Source organism: Calonectris borealis, chromosome 3 (genome assembly GCF_964195595.1).
Source record: "Calonectris borealis chromosome 3, bCalBor7.hap1.2, whole genome shotgun sequence".
NCBI classification, from domain to species: domain Eukaryota; kingdom Metazoa; phylum Chordata; class Aves; order Procellariiformes; family Procellariidae; genus Calonectris; species Calonectris borealis.
The window spans coordinates 22,976,367-22,991,129 of NC_134314.1; the positions used below are offsets into that span (position 1 = coordinate 22,976,367).

At 41.1% G+C, this 14,763-nt stretch overlaps 1 protein-coding gene across 3 annotated transcripts in view; it reads right to left on the bottom strand.

Annotated features, from left to right (window-relative positions):
• Positions 1-14,763, bottom strand: part of ERICH1 (glutamate rich 1) — an 83,520-nt gene that overhangs the window by 43,565 nt on the left and 25,192 nt on the right. For all 3 annotated transcript variants that reach the window (XR_012672898.1, XM_075145178.1, XM_075145179.1), the window contains one exon: positions 137-271. Coding sequence is in view for 2 of the 3 variants with exons in the window: in XM_075145178.1 (XP_075001279.1) it covers positions 137-271 (135 nt within the window). In the remaining variant the exon portion in view is untranslated. The remainder of the gene's footprint in view (positions 1-136; positions 272-14,763) is intronic.

Below are 14,763 nucleotides of genomic sequence, written 5' to 3' on the forward strand. Positions count from 1 at the left end.
ATGTTGCAAAACAGTGACACCCACTGGCAGCAACAGTTTAAATACTTAAGTGTTGCAATTTGGATCTACCTGATAAGAACTGCTCAGAAGTTTCTCTTGAGAAAAATTCATCATAGTAACAACCATACAGACTTACCTGTTGAGTCAGCACTACTGTCCGAGTTTTCAGAAACTGAAATACTAATAGCATCTGGAGTAACTGCAACGTAACCCTCCGAAGGAAGATTCACTGTGTACATTCTGCCTGGAGACAGAATTGTACTGTCACCACCTACAAAACAGAAAAAAACAAAGTGTCTGGCTATTGATCTCAGTATGGATTTTCTCAAACGTTTTCCCAACTACAGCAATGATAGTAACTACAGCAATGACAGTAAGTGGTCTTACTCTTTCCTTACAGAGGAAAAGGAAGTGAGAGAAAGTCAGATGTGGAACACTAAAATTATCCTATGATCAACAAAACTGCACTGAATTCTGTAGCAGCTACAAATAAACAAATACTCCACAGGTTAGTTCTTTCCACCAGAAACACTCTTCTTTCCTTGCATCAGACAGCTCTTCTGCCCTAACTTCAGAAGAAGCTTCCACTTACTGTGATTTTTAAGAGACACTCTACACATTTTCCCCATTCAACATGAGCAGACGCTGTTTCTTTAGGAACCATTTCATAAAAGATGGATGGAGAGATACAAGCTGATTATGAAGCAATAAAAGCAACAGAAAAAGAATCACAAAACTGTGGTTTATCCATTTGCAGACCTTTTAAACATACCCTATGCTGTTCTGAAGGGCACAACAATAAAGCGAGTTTGAAAGCCACACTTGACTAAGGCTCAGCAGTGCCTGCCCAAGAGGGCTCATCTCCTCATCCTTTCTCTGCTCTTTCTGGGGGGACAAGTGCCAATGGCCAGCTTTCCAACTATTTCATTGTATAGGAAACTATTTGTGATGATGTTTTTGTATTCCTTTCCCCTTTAAAAGGTATTTAAAAATACGTGCAAGAGTGGCAGTATAAACTTTTAATTTGTTCACCTGACATGAAGTAACTTGGAATGACAGAGATGCATCTCTGCTCCAGTTACACGAAAGCAGTCCAAATAGCAGACTGTATTTTTTTGCTCAGCAGTGACAACAGTAAAGAGAGATCAAACACAGGGAGACAAAAGCCTTTCCAGAAGGCCAGGATGTTCAGGGTGTCTCCAGATGCTGCAACATAATTTTAGATGGTTCAGTGTGTTCTTTCTACACTCAGCCAGCTACATAAGCCAGCACAGCCACAGCACTCGCCTTCCCTTCTTGGGGGCAATTTGCCCCTTTAAAACACTAGGCAGAACTGTTAAAATAATATACAGTAAAAACATCTGTGGCAGGTGGACACAATTAACCTCCTTACACCACAAACTTGCCAGAAGATCCCAGATGATCTGAGTCTATTACCAAGCTGCAGCTATGCTTGGACTAATACTTAAACATGATAGAAATAATTCTTGTTAGGGATCTATGGCTCTAATATGTAATTTTACTATCACACTGTATGCAAATATGTAACTTAACTATACACTGACATTTCTCAGATAACACACTTCAAAGAGTTCAGCACGATTGATCATCTTAGATATCTATGATAAAGTACATTTCAGAACATTCAAGGCACTTTTCAAAAGCTACATTGCAGTTGTTTTCATCATCAGGACGTAATAATTTTGTTTTGAGAACACATTAGAAAGTTATTGTTTTTTCTTGAACAAGCCAGAAAATTTCAAACTGATACTGATGATGCTTACTTTAAAGGGTAATAAAGGAAAATAAATAAAAAATACAGAAAGATGAAGAGCAATTATGTGATTTGGAAAAAGATCTACTAAAAATTAATTTGGAATAATTCTTCAACAGATCCTTTCTATGAAGATGATGCCAAATCACTGAATTGGCAGTACTTGCACTGATTTTTTTTTTTTCCCTACCGAGGTTGATTAATGATGAAGTGCTAATTGGTGATAGTTTTAAATGTATAAACGTTTCTTGAGTTACTCCCTTCTGAAAAATTTCAAGTTTCCCTTTTTCCCCTTTGTATTTAGGTTTGGTAGAACAAAGATGACCATGAAAACATTAAACTCAATTTGCAGCAGTCCTGACTAACTCAAACCCTTTAATCATAAAAGGAGTAGACATATTGGGATATTAACTTCCCAGGACAAAACAGTTACACATGACGGAATTTGGGGGATTATCTGTAACACCTATCTTACAAAGAACAGTAACAACTTTTACTATGCAAATGAGTGATGACTCAAAACAATTTTTTAAGTCAACCTGTTTAAATGGGAGTCCCCAAATTACATATTTATTCACCCCATATGCATCTTCAAGTAGTTTACGAACCATAAATCAAGCATTACTCTTTGCTAGTTCTGTGCAAGTATGTCAAATCAAACTGTTACCATATCATAAAAAAAGTATACACATAACTCTATAATCTCAGTGTATCAACAAATCTCCCAGTCTCAAGCCATTAAGTCTGGATTTTTCCAGCCTGGGGCCACAGTGTCCTTGGGCTAAGAAGAGGTGGGTTGGTTATAAAGTCATAAAAATTGCTGCAAAGCAAATGGCTAAGCTTATAAGAATGTGACATAAAAAGGGTTTTTTGACTGACGAAAGTAATCAGATACTGGAAATATTCAAGAATGCTCTTCTTTCTACTAGTCAAAAGTTATGAATCCCATTTATGAAGTTTTGTTTTATGGAAAAAAAAAAAAGCACATTTAAAGGAGGTTTACAAAACCAAAAAAAGAACAAGCATTACTTTTAAAGGCAAACTAAGAATACAAAATAAATATTTTGAATCGAACATTCCTATTCATGTTCTTCTCCACAACATTCCCCACATGAAGAGCTCCTTTGCATGTAAATCAACCTTGTACACAGAGTAGGGAAGTGCATCTAAACTACGCCGTTACCAAGGTTACATCTGCAAGTATGTCAGTAGCTTGGCTAGCTATGTTATTTCTTGCTATCCTACTACAAACAAGTAGCAGACCTTTTAAGAAAGGGCTGAGGGTAAAGCTTCCATCTCGCCTTAGCCATGTAAAATTGCCAACTGCCCAGTCTGTCATCATCTCAGGTAGACACAGTATATTTTGTTTTAAGGCTATTTTTCAGTATCCTTAAACTTTCCTCTACCTGCAGCTCAGAATGGTGGTACATAACATTAGCATGGCTTCCAGATCACCTGAACGCAATTATGCTTGGGCATACCTCAAATACAGACATGGCCAGAACACATGTTCATATAATCTTGGTCCTTTGCTTGCTGGTAAGAGTGATTAAACCCTGGGCAGAGACTGAATCACTTCCAGCTTCTGCGGTGGGTTGACCCTGGCTAGCAGCCAAACTCCCCGCCAGATCTCGCTCGCTCCCGCAGCAGGACGAGGGCTTGGCGGGGAAAAAATGGGAAGAACAGGAGCAAGAGAGCTCACGGGTCAAAGACAGGGAGATCACTTACCAACTACTGCTGTGGACAAAACAGACTCAACTTGGGAAAATTAACTTAATTTATGCCAATTACTTGAAATATTTATTTACTGACTCAGGTATTGGGAATCAGAAACAAAATTAAAACACTTATGAAAAACATCTTTACTCCCCGGCTCATATTCACTCCAAACTTCTCTCCTCCCCGCTTACTATCGCCGCAGGTTACACTCCGTCCCTTCAGTGAGGCAACGAGCAACGCAAGGCGGTGGTGGTGGGTGCTCACAGTCAGTACGTAATGGTTTCTTTCTGCTGCTCTTTCCTTCTCACGCTTCCCCTACGCCAGTGGGGGCTCTCCGTGGGCTGCAGTCCTTCAGGAACATTTGCGCAACCACAGAGCACCTCCTCCTCCTCCGACCCTGGTGTTCCCACTGTTGTTTCTCACTCCTTTTAGTTCCCTCCTCTCTCGGGAGCGTCCTCTCCTTTCTTAAACATGTCACCCCAGAGGTGCCCTGGTGGGTGGGCTGGAGCCGGCTGGAACCGGCTGTGTCCGGCACGGGGCAGCCCCAGCCCCTCCTCACAGAGGCCACCCTGCAGCCCCCCTGCCAGCGCCTGGGCACTGCACCCCGTACAGCTTCACAGTCTCACACAGAAATTTTCTCTTTCCCATGAAGCGCTTCCCTGCAACTCAGAAAGCCCCGGTAACCTACTGCTGTGTTCCCATAGGGCAGGGCTCACAGAGCAAATAGAGGATCCAAGTCCGGAGATCAGCTAGAACATCTTGCAGCCTCCCCCAAACAACCATCAAGTTAGCCCAATCTGTCCAAGACCGTGATCTTTTCCATAAAATTACCCCTTGGAAGCACCTGGCCATCACTTCTCCAAATGGAAGAAAAGAGTTCACTCCCAAAAAGAGGTCTTTACAGAAAAGCACAGGAGGAGAGGGATTGATGCTGGATCAAATCCAAGGTCTGATTAGTTCAGTATCATACCTTTTACAAAACTCATTAGTCTTAGTAAGCACTTACTGCTGGTGTTACAGTAGATATGAGCTGGACAAAAATAAGGCTTGAAGAAGGCCTGTTATCTCCTTTAAAAAGTTTGTATTAAAGTATGTTTTTGCCTTATAATGTAAGCTAGAATATGACCATGTTCTAGCTATTCCTCATTTTTATTACATATAAGAGAGATTGAGACTACAACCTGAAAACTATGACAATCCCCAATGCACATATGCAACTCCTCTTCATCTCTACGCAATACAGATGCACTATCACTTTCCCCTTCATTGACTAGCAAGACAAGCATCTTTAAAGACAGCGCACATGGAAATCCTGGGCAAGAGAGTTTTGTCTCCTCCGAAAAACATTCATAAATTGAAATGTAGCAAAGGTTATATCAGTGACTAACTGCAGAACACACACACCTTTGAGGGTCCTCTTGAGCTGTGGTACCAAAACATAGGTACTTTTCCAGTTGATCAATGTGAAGACATCAGATTATCCTTCATCAGCATGAACATTATAAAACAAATCTGGTGATCCTAAATAATCCCCATCCCCCAATGTATACACATTTTTGTTCAGAGGATATCCAAGTTCCTGAACATCAAGCTATAGTTACTTTAGACTGTCACGGTAAGGTATGTGAGAGTAACTTCAGGGACATGAGGTCCTCTATTCACAGGTTGACTTTCACAGGATTGTTTTCCAGTAAACACACGCTAGAGTGCTTTTCACAAAGGCAGAACCTTTTAGCTGAAGTAGTCTTCTGTGCAATCGGAAAGTACAAACCTCTTCCTTGGAGTGCTGCATAATTCCTGCTGCTTGACCTCAGTCTTCAGCAGGATTCCCTCTCTCAATACTAGATAAGTCACATTGGGTAGAGAGAAAAAATGATTATAATAATAAGCAACTAGCAAAAAACAGTCAGTCACTTACTGCTGGTCACTTGTTTTACTCAAATAATAAGCATCACACAATAATGGAAATGTTGTGCTACTTTGCTGGGTGATTGAGTAGTTCATGAATTATTTCTGTACAAATTTACTATTGCAGATAGGAACTCGCCTCTCACAAAGTGATGGAACTCCCTTTATGGAGATCTAATAAATATAGTTTACTATTACAGTCTAAATCCTTTAGTTTGTTTTAACACCTCTAGTGCCCAATTTTACTAATTTAAGCAAAAGAAAAATTTCTCTCATCTGCAAACATTAGTGTCCAATCCATCCCCCTCATGATCTGTACTTTATTGGATAAACAAGGAGAGTCACTCAAGCCAATTTTTGGCTGAAGAAGATACACTCCTTCCAAAGATTCTTCATCTCTTTCTAAATAAAAAAGTTTACTGAATGTCTTTTGGACATCTGATTATCTCATGTTACATTACTTGCTACTGTCACGTATTTTATTGGCACCAATACCTGTAACAGAATACTGAAAAAGTATTTTCTTCTGCAGAGTTCACTTCAGCTTTAAAATTTTGAAGATGTCTGCTATCTGTTTTGAATAATAAATTTCCCTGCTTGCCAGGTAAAACTTCAAAGTGTATAGTTCTATTCCAAATTGCACAATCACATAGATTCAAACAACAAATTAATGAAAGAAAAAAAAAATCAGATAATTAAACAGATACATATTGTCCTCTGGCTCAGAAAATCCTCAAGCAGCAGTGTTGGAGAACATTATGGGGAAGTAGTACAATACGCTCATTTTATTCCAATACTCTTTTTGACAATACTATTGGTCACTACATACTAGTGTGGACAGCAGTACTGAATTTTTTGGATTGACCTTAATTTCTGTAACTTTGTTCAGTTATCTTTAAATAGAGGAAGTCCACTACCCTTTGATGTTCAAGAAATAGCGTGTTTTCACTTCATTCCCAGATTTTTTTTTTGTAGAAGCCTAGCCATATTACAGAAATCTGCTCCTGATTCTTAGGGTGTATACCATTGGTGTCTGGTAGCATGTTGTCACTCACGTCAGTTCACTCCAACCTCCCTCCTGACACTTCACATCACCAGTAGTGCTTCACTTCATTAAAGAGAGGAAGTCTAGATTACAGAGGTTGCTCCCTCTTTTCAAATAATGGAAATGACTATAGAGTAAACAAAGTCAGTAGTTATGGGAGTCTTTCCTAAGCATTCCTTTTTATGACTTGGTGACTCAGTACACTTGATTAGATGAATAAAACTAGGTCTTCAAGATTTATTTTTGAATGAAAATTCTTTTTTCTACCCATAGGCCATGGCTCCCTGGCTTGTAATGACTTATGCCAGTTATGACACTGATGGAAAGCCAACAAGATGGATGAGCACAAGTAGTTTCTCCTTCATCCCACCTTTTCCACATGTGAGGAAATAAGACTAGTGTATGACAATCTCTACCTGGTCCTCATGACCACCAGGCTTCTTAGGAGCTCAGACGAATACAAGGTTTCACTAGGCAGATCCCTAGGGAGCTAACACTTGCCTATGGCTTAGCACAGATGAAGGGTCTGGAATCAACTCCTTCAGCAGCTCCCCTCCCAGCTCTCTCCCCTGTGGAGAGCATGAAAATTGAAGTGAATGGAAAAGGGTAGCTGACGGCCAGCCTTAGAGTTTGTTCTTTCCAACGCACTAAGAAAATGACTAGATTTTTGGTGAAACCAGATACAATCATTCAGTGGTACCCATAAGTTTGGTGGGATGGATTCCCAACCCTTTTCAACTAAGCACATTGCAATATTTTTTGAAAGAAGGGTCTACTTAATATTTGACAAGCTACGTTTCAGCCTTCTTGTTCAAGCATAAGTATGATTAGAAGGGAGTGAGAATGAAAGAGGAATAATGACAGCATCCAAATGAATGATGATCCATGCACTCATCTTGTATTAAATATCTCAAATACTTCTACAAATATTGCCACCTTAGTTACCTTTTTGTTAAGCCCTTTGCACTTAAGAAAAGCCATCTACTTTGGATTTTATTTATTCTGTTTTTAAATTCTGTTTTGTGTTTTAAATTAACTTTCAACTTTATTAAATTCTACTGTACTAAGGTTCAAACACCTGTTACAGGTTATCTTAACACTTCCTTATTAAGATTCATCCTCCAACTGAGAAACATGTAACTATAGTGTTGTTACCCAGCAGTGCTGAGATCTTCAACTCTTCAAACTGCTGTAAGGGTTTATTTGCAATGACGGGCAATCAAAGCCCCCTTCTTGAGGGCTTCTGAATAGGGTGGGGCTTTTTTGTGCAATTATTTGCCCAGAATTATTTCTCAAAGCTGTCTCATTATCTACTCTGCAGGCTTAGTGAAGTCTTTCCCATGCAATAGCATTTTGTCACACTGTCTTATGATTTCTCCCATTCTAAAGGCTAGTAGTTTATTTCCACAAACATATTTGCACTTCTTACACTTTTTATGACTATGTATTTATTTCAATGTAGATTGCAGCTTCTTCAGTATAAAATTAACATTCTCTTCCACTGAATACTAGGCCTTATCATATTCTCATTTGTATTAACAGCAGGAACCCAATTTCTTTCTTAAGAACTGAAACAGGTGTAAGATGACCTAAAAACAAATACAAAGTCTTTTTTCCTGTTTTAAACTATGCCACAGATCATTATATATCCATATAAAGAAAAAAAAAAACCACAAAAACCAAAGTACTGTTTTCTCTTGCTTGTCATTCCTTAAAAGGATTTTTTTGTAGCTAATAAAAATGACATCACCATCTAAGTTTGGTTTAAAACACATTTTTAAACCATTCTGGTTTCTGTGAATATTTCCAGTGGAATAATCGCAAAATTTATCTATTAAAGTGACATGGTCAAACTAGGAATTTACAGACCTCATTACATCAGTGAAGTTTCCAGGGAAGAAGGAAGAGAAGAGGTTTGATGCTCAGGACTAAAGCATTAAAAGAAGAAAACAACTTGAGAAAATCCTCAGAAGTAGTTCCTCATTATTGTCTTTTCCTTCAGCTTGATGGAAACCAAAAACTTCAGAAGGAAATTGAGGTCAATAAAGACATACCCATTTTACAAGGCCCAAAGCTGGGATGGGAAATTCATAAAAAACAAGGAACAAGAGAGCTCAAATTTATTTCCCTCACCACCTCCCACACATAGTACACTAACTCTTAGATATTTTTCAGACACCTAGAAAAGCTGTATTATAGCCTGTTTTATTGGAGACAGGACTTAACCATTATAAGTCAGCCTCAGTTTCATTACATTAGAAGTGGCAGACATTCTCTGTCGCAGAGAGAAAACAGATTAAAAAAGTAAAAATCCTTCTTCCTCTAGCTGTATAAGAATTCTAGCTGTACAAACAGGAGAATAAGGCTACCTTAAAGCTAATTAACTAAAGTTAAGTTAGTACTCAGCTCAAGTATTTCTCCTAGTGCTGCAGATCTTATTTGTTCAACACACTTTTCAAAAGCCAAATACACCCCTGTCAATCAATGTATTTTTTTTAAATAAATGCAATAACACTGAATCTAAAAGGCCATGTCTAAGTTGCAATTAGTTAATTACCCTCACTGATTAAGTGATTATGTCATTACTGGGACTCACCTGAATCTAGACCAGGAAATAAACAGATATGCTCATCAGAATAAAAGCAAACAAAGTTTAACAAAGTTTAAAGTTCTAAACTTTTTTTTCCCCAACACACACATTTTTTATTCCATAACTGGAAGTCATCAGTAAGAGTCCATTCCTGTTTGTGAACAAAAATAATGCAAACCACAGAAGCACAAAAAATTATGGAAAATCATTTTAGTGATTACTTAGTTCAGTACCAAGTTCACATTATAAGCATTTCCTCTTTTCAAATAATGGTTAGAGGGTACAGCTGGTAGGAAATACAAGTAGGAAAGTAAGCTGTGTAACAGCAGAAAACATGAAATTCGACTCTGAATAACTACGATTTTGACAACGGCAGCTTAAAGTAACAAACTCCCCAGTGTACATGGGAGCAGGTGAGGCATCTCACACAACCTGTTTTGTCATCAATACATTAAAAATAATTTCAAAACAGGGAGACAAGATGGACAGTGAGAACGCTAACACACACAATTACTATGCTAGTTAGATTCATCTCAGAACTGTCTTATCAGACAACAAGTCCATTTTATCAATGGAATCTGTATCTGAAACAAGTCCATTTTATCAACTTCTTACAGAAGCCATTTTTCTGTTTCCCCTCTCAAGACAATTAGTTTTCCTGCAGCTGGCTACATTTAGGTTTAGAGCTTGTTTACACTGACAGCTAAAGCTGGCATTTTCTACTCCAATTAGGCAACTGCTACATACTATTAGAAGAGCTACTTGTTAAATTGTTTTCAGTTGTCGCAGAGGCCAGCAGATTTCTCTATGACAGCTAAACTGTTTGAAATGAAGATGTAGAAAAGAAGAGAAGAATGAGTGAATGTATATACATAAGAACACTGGAAAAGGAAGGATGCCAAGGACTGCCAACCAGCAGCACAAAAAAAAAAAAAAAAGCATTGCTAGGGGAATGGGAGACTGAACTACAGGGCTGTTTCTGTCACAACAGAAGTTACATATATTATACATGCAGCCCACTCAGTCTGAACAGAGACAAGTTTTTTGTTTGTTTGTGTTTTTTTTTTTGTTTTGGTTGGTTGTTTTTTTCCCCTGCCTCCCCCAAACCCCAGATCTCTACATTGCCCCCAATAATATAGCTACCAGCTTGTAAATCTGGTTGGGCACCATTTCTACCATAGCCACCAGAGGTTGGTGTCTTCAGTCAAATACTCTTACTCACTTCTGGATAAACCTGCCCCATTTTCACAGCATAATGCCACAGTAATATAGCATGTAATGAGAGAATTTTTAAACCCTTGAGAAAAGAACATAAGAGAGCATGACAACACTTTGTTGTATAATAATTATGATCTCCATTGCTCTCTATTCACAACAGATAGCTTTTCAGAGTAATTAACTAAAATGAAGCTGAATCGTTTAACAAGTCACTAAAGCTGTTTACTGCATTGGGTATTGCTAGAGTTTGATTTCTCAAGCATATGCACTTCATCAATTCAATCAACTAAAAGCCAAGGCTTGTCCACGCATATTTTTAGACAAGTTTTGTCTTCTAGGCACTTCTGTCACAAACTTAAGTTTTCTATAATAGAATGGCTGCAGGAAGACAGGATTAGGATGAGTAAGGACACAGTCCAGGGGTCCCAGTGATGATTTCTTAAAACAAAGTATACTGTCAGCATTAAAAACGTTAACGGAAAAAGTAAGGAGGAGAACACATACACAAAAAAAAAAATCACACAGCTGTACTGAATTTTGACAGGAATCCCTTATACAGGTTAACAATGCTGGGATATTTCACAGTTGATAGACATTCACATTTTTATTTAACGAACATGGAGTAAATTGCATTTTGTCTGTTTATATAGCATAATATGGATAGCTTTTTTTAAAAGCAGCTAAAACTTAGGAGTAATAACAGCTTAGTATTTTTCTTCATTACCTCTTACTTAAATAAATGAAGGAGACAAAAAGATATCAAATACGTTATCTCCACAAGATCTGAGACTTTGCCTAGGCTCCTTGCATTTCAATTTCCTTTTTCAGAATTAGGGGAAATACAAAAAACAAAAATGGAACAGCATGCTTTATACAGAGAAATTGAATACTATACATTTCACCTGTATACAATTATCCTTCTTCAGCAACTCTTAAATTTTAATTTTTATAAGGAAGATGCTAAACATCGATCAGTAAACCCCAAGTCCTTTAAAAAGTGGTTATAATTCTGCCAAAGAAAAAGGCAAGGTGAAACTAAGGAGGCCATTAAAAAAGCCAATTCTACAATTAGCAAGTCTCTAGTCAGAAGCATGCATGTCTACTTTGAATATATACTATGAAGGTATTAAAAATAATTAGTGAGGTTTTAAAGTATCAGCAAAAGTAAAGAAATCACAGAACTGCAGACCTCAAGAAAAACATTCTCCATGAAATTAGTGCTTGTTGCAAGTAGATCCTGCCCTAACAAGGGTCAGAAACAAACAAAACCAATCCTCAGAACAAAATTTAGTCAAAGGCCATATCCAAGCGAGTAATTCATACTTAGAAATGGTTTCTCAGTCTTTTGCCAGACGCTTTTTTTTTTTTTGCGGTACAGCAAGGTTTTAAGCATTTATAATACTGCACTTAGAAGCACATTCGCAAGCTTAGGAAAAAGAAATTATGTCATCTTATTTGTAGGAGCTTTCCATTTGCTCTCTTTAATACTTTGCCTGCCAAGAAGGCTCAGGTTTATCACATGTATGCGTAACTTTTAAATGGTTGAAGGTAATAAAGCTGGTTATCTAGACCCTCTTTAATTTTATGTTAATGCAAGAAAAAACTCTTTCCTTACATCCTCTGAAATTAAGAACTATAGAATCATAGAATCATTAAGGTTGAAAAAGACCTCTAAGATCATCGAGTCCAACCGTCAACCCAACACACCATGCCCACTACACCATGTCCCTAAGCGCCTCATCTACACGTCTTTTAAATACTTCCAGGGATGGTGACTCAACCACTTCCCTGGGCAGCCTGTTCCAAGGCTTGACAACCCTTTCGGTGAAGAAATTGTTCCTAATATCCAATCTAAATCTCCCCTGGTGCACTTTGAGGACATTTTCTCTTGTCCTATCACTTGTTGCTTGGCAGAAGAGACTGACACCCACCTCGCTACAACCTCCTTTCAGGTAGTTGTAGAGCGCAATGAGATCTCCCCTCAGCCTCCTCTTCTCCAGGCTAAACAGTCCCAGTTCCCCTCAGCTGCTCCTCATAAGACTTGTGCTCCAGGCCCTTCACCAGCTTTGTTGCCCTTCTCTGGACACGCTCCAGCACCTCAATGTCCTTGTTGTAGTGAGGGGCCCAACACTGAACACAGGATTTGAGGTGCGGCCTCACCAGTGCCGAGTACAGGGGCACGATCACCTCCCTGCTCCTGCTGGCCACACTATTTCTGATACAGGCCAGGATGCCATTGGCCTTCTTGGCCACCTGGGCACACTGCCGGCTCATGTTCAGCTGGCTGTCAACCAGCACCCTCGGGTCCTTTTCCTCTGGGCAGCTTTCCAGCCACTCTTCCTCAAGCCTGTAGCGTTGCCTGGGGTTGTTGTGGCCCAAGTGCAGGACCCGGCACTTGGCCTTGTTGAACCTCATACAGTTGGCCTCGGCCCATCGATCCAGCCTGTCCAGGTCCCTCTGCAGAGCCTTCCTACCCTCCAGCAGATCAACACTCCCGCCCAGCTTGGTGTCGTCTGCAAACTTACTGAGGGAGCACTCAATCCCCTCGTCCAGATCGTTGATAAAGATATGGAACAAGACCGGCCCCAGTACTGAGCCCTGGGGAACACTGCTCGTGACCGGCCGCTAACTGGATTTCACTCCTTTCACCACAACTCTCTGGGCTCGGCCGTCCAGCCAGTTTTTTACCCAGTGAGGAGTGCACCTGTCTAAGCCATGAGCCGCCAGCTTCTCTAGGAGAATGCCGTGGGAGACAGTGTCAAAGGCTTTACTGAAAACCAGGCAGACCACATCCACAGCCTTTCCCTCATCCACGAGGTGGGTCACCTGGTCATAGAAGGAGATCAGGTTGGTCAAGCAGGACCTGCCTTCCATGAACCTGTGCTGGCTGGGCCTGATCCCCTGGTTGTCCTGCACATGGCTTGTGAGCACCCTCAAAACAAACCGCTCCATGATCTTCCCCGGCACCGAGGTCAGGCTGACTGGCCTGTAGTTCCCCAGATCCTCCCTCTGGCCCTTCTTGTAGATGGGCGTCACATTGGCAAGCCTCCAGTCATCTGGGACCTCCCCAGTTAACCAGGACTGCTGGTAAATGATGGAGAGCGGCTCGGCAAGCTCCTCCGCCAGCTCCCTCAGTACCCTCGGGTGGATCTCATCCGGCCCCATAGACTTGTGAAAGTCCAGGTGACGTAGCAGGTCATTAACTGCTTCCTCTTGGATTATGGGGGGTTTATCCTGCTCGTCGTCCTTGTCTTCCAGCTCAGGGGGCTGAGTACCCTGAGGATAACTGGTCTGACTACTAAAGACTGAGGCAAAGAAGGCATTGAGTACCTCAGCCTTATCCTCATCCTCAGTGGCAATGTTCCCCCCTGCATCCAATAAAGGATGGAGATTGTCCTTGGCTCTCCTTTTGTCATTAATATACTTGTAAAAACATTTTTTGTTGTCTCTCACAACAGTGGCCAGGTTGAGTTCTAGCTGGGCTTTTGCCTTTCTAATTTCCTGTCTGCACGACCTAATGAGATCCCTGTACTCTTCTTGAGTTGCCTGCCCCTTCTTCCACAAGTGATAAACTCTCCTTTTTTTCCTGAGTCCCAGCCAGAGCTCCCCATTCAGCCAGGCCAGTCGTCTTCCCCGCCCGTTCTTCTTGCGGCACATGGGGACAGCCCGCTCCTGCGCCTTTAAGACTTCCTTCTTGAAGAACGTCCAGCCTTCCTGGACCCCTTTGCCCTTCAGGACTGTCTCCCAAGGGACCCTCTCGACCAGTGTCCTGAGCAGGCCAAAGTCCGCCCGCCGGAAGTCCATGGTAGTGGTTTTGCTGGCCCCCCTCCTTACTTCACCAAGTATCGAGAATTCTACCATTTCATGGTCGCTAAGCCCAAGCCGGCCTCCGACCACCACATCTCCCACCAGTCCTTCTCTGTTCGTGAACAGCAGGTCAAGCGAGGCATCTCCCCTGGTGGGCTCGCTTACCAGCTGCGTCAGGAAGTTATCCTCCACACACTCCAGGAACCTCTTCGACTGTTTCCTCTCTACCGTGTGGTATTTCCAGCAGACGTCCGGAAAGTTGAAGTCCCCCACGAGAACAAGGGCTAGCGACTGGGAGACTTCTGCCAGCCTCTGGTAGAATATTTCGTCTGCCTCCTCATCCCGGTTAGGTGGTCTATAACAGACTCCCAGCAGGATATCTGCCTTGTTGGCCTTCCCCCTCATCCTTACCCACAAGCACTCGACCTCGTCAGCACTACCATTGAGCTCCAGACAGTCGAAGCACTCCCTAACATACAGGGCTACCCCACCGCCTCTCCTTCCTCGCCTGTCCCTTCTGAAGAGCTTATAGCCATCCATTGCAGCACTCCAGTCGTGAGACTCATCCCACCATGTTTCCGTGATGGCGACTAAGTCATAGCTACCCCGCTGCACAATGGCTTCCAGCTCCTCCTGTTTGCCGCCCATGCTGCGTGCATTGGTGTAGATGCACTTGAGCTGGGCTGCCGATTTCTCCCCCGA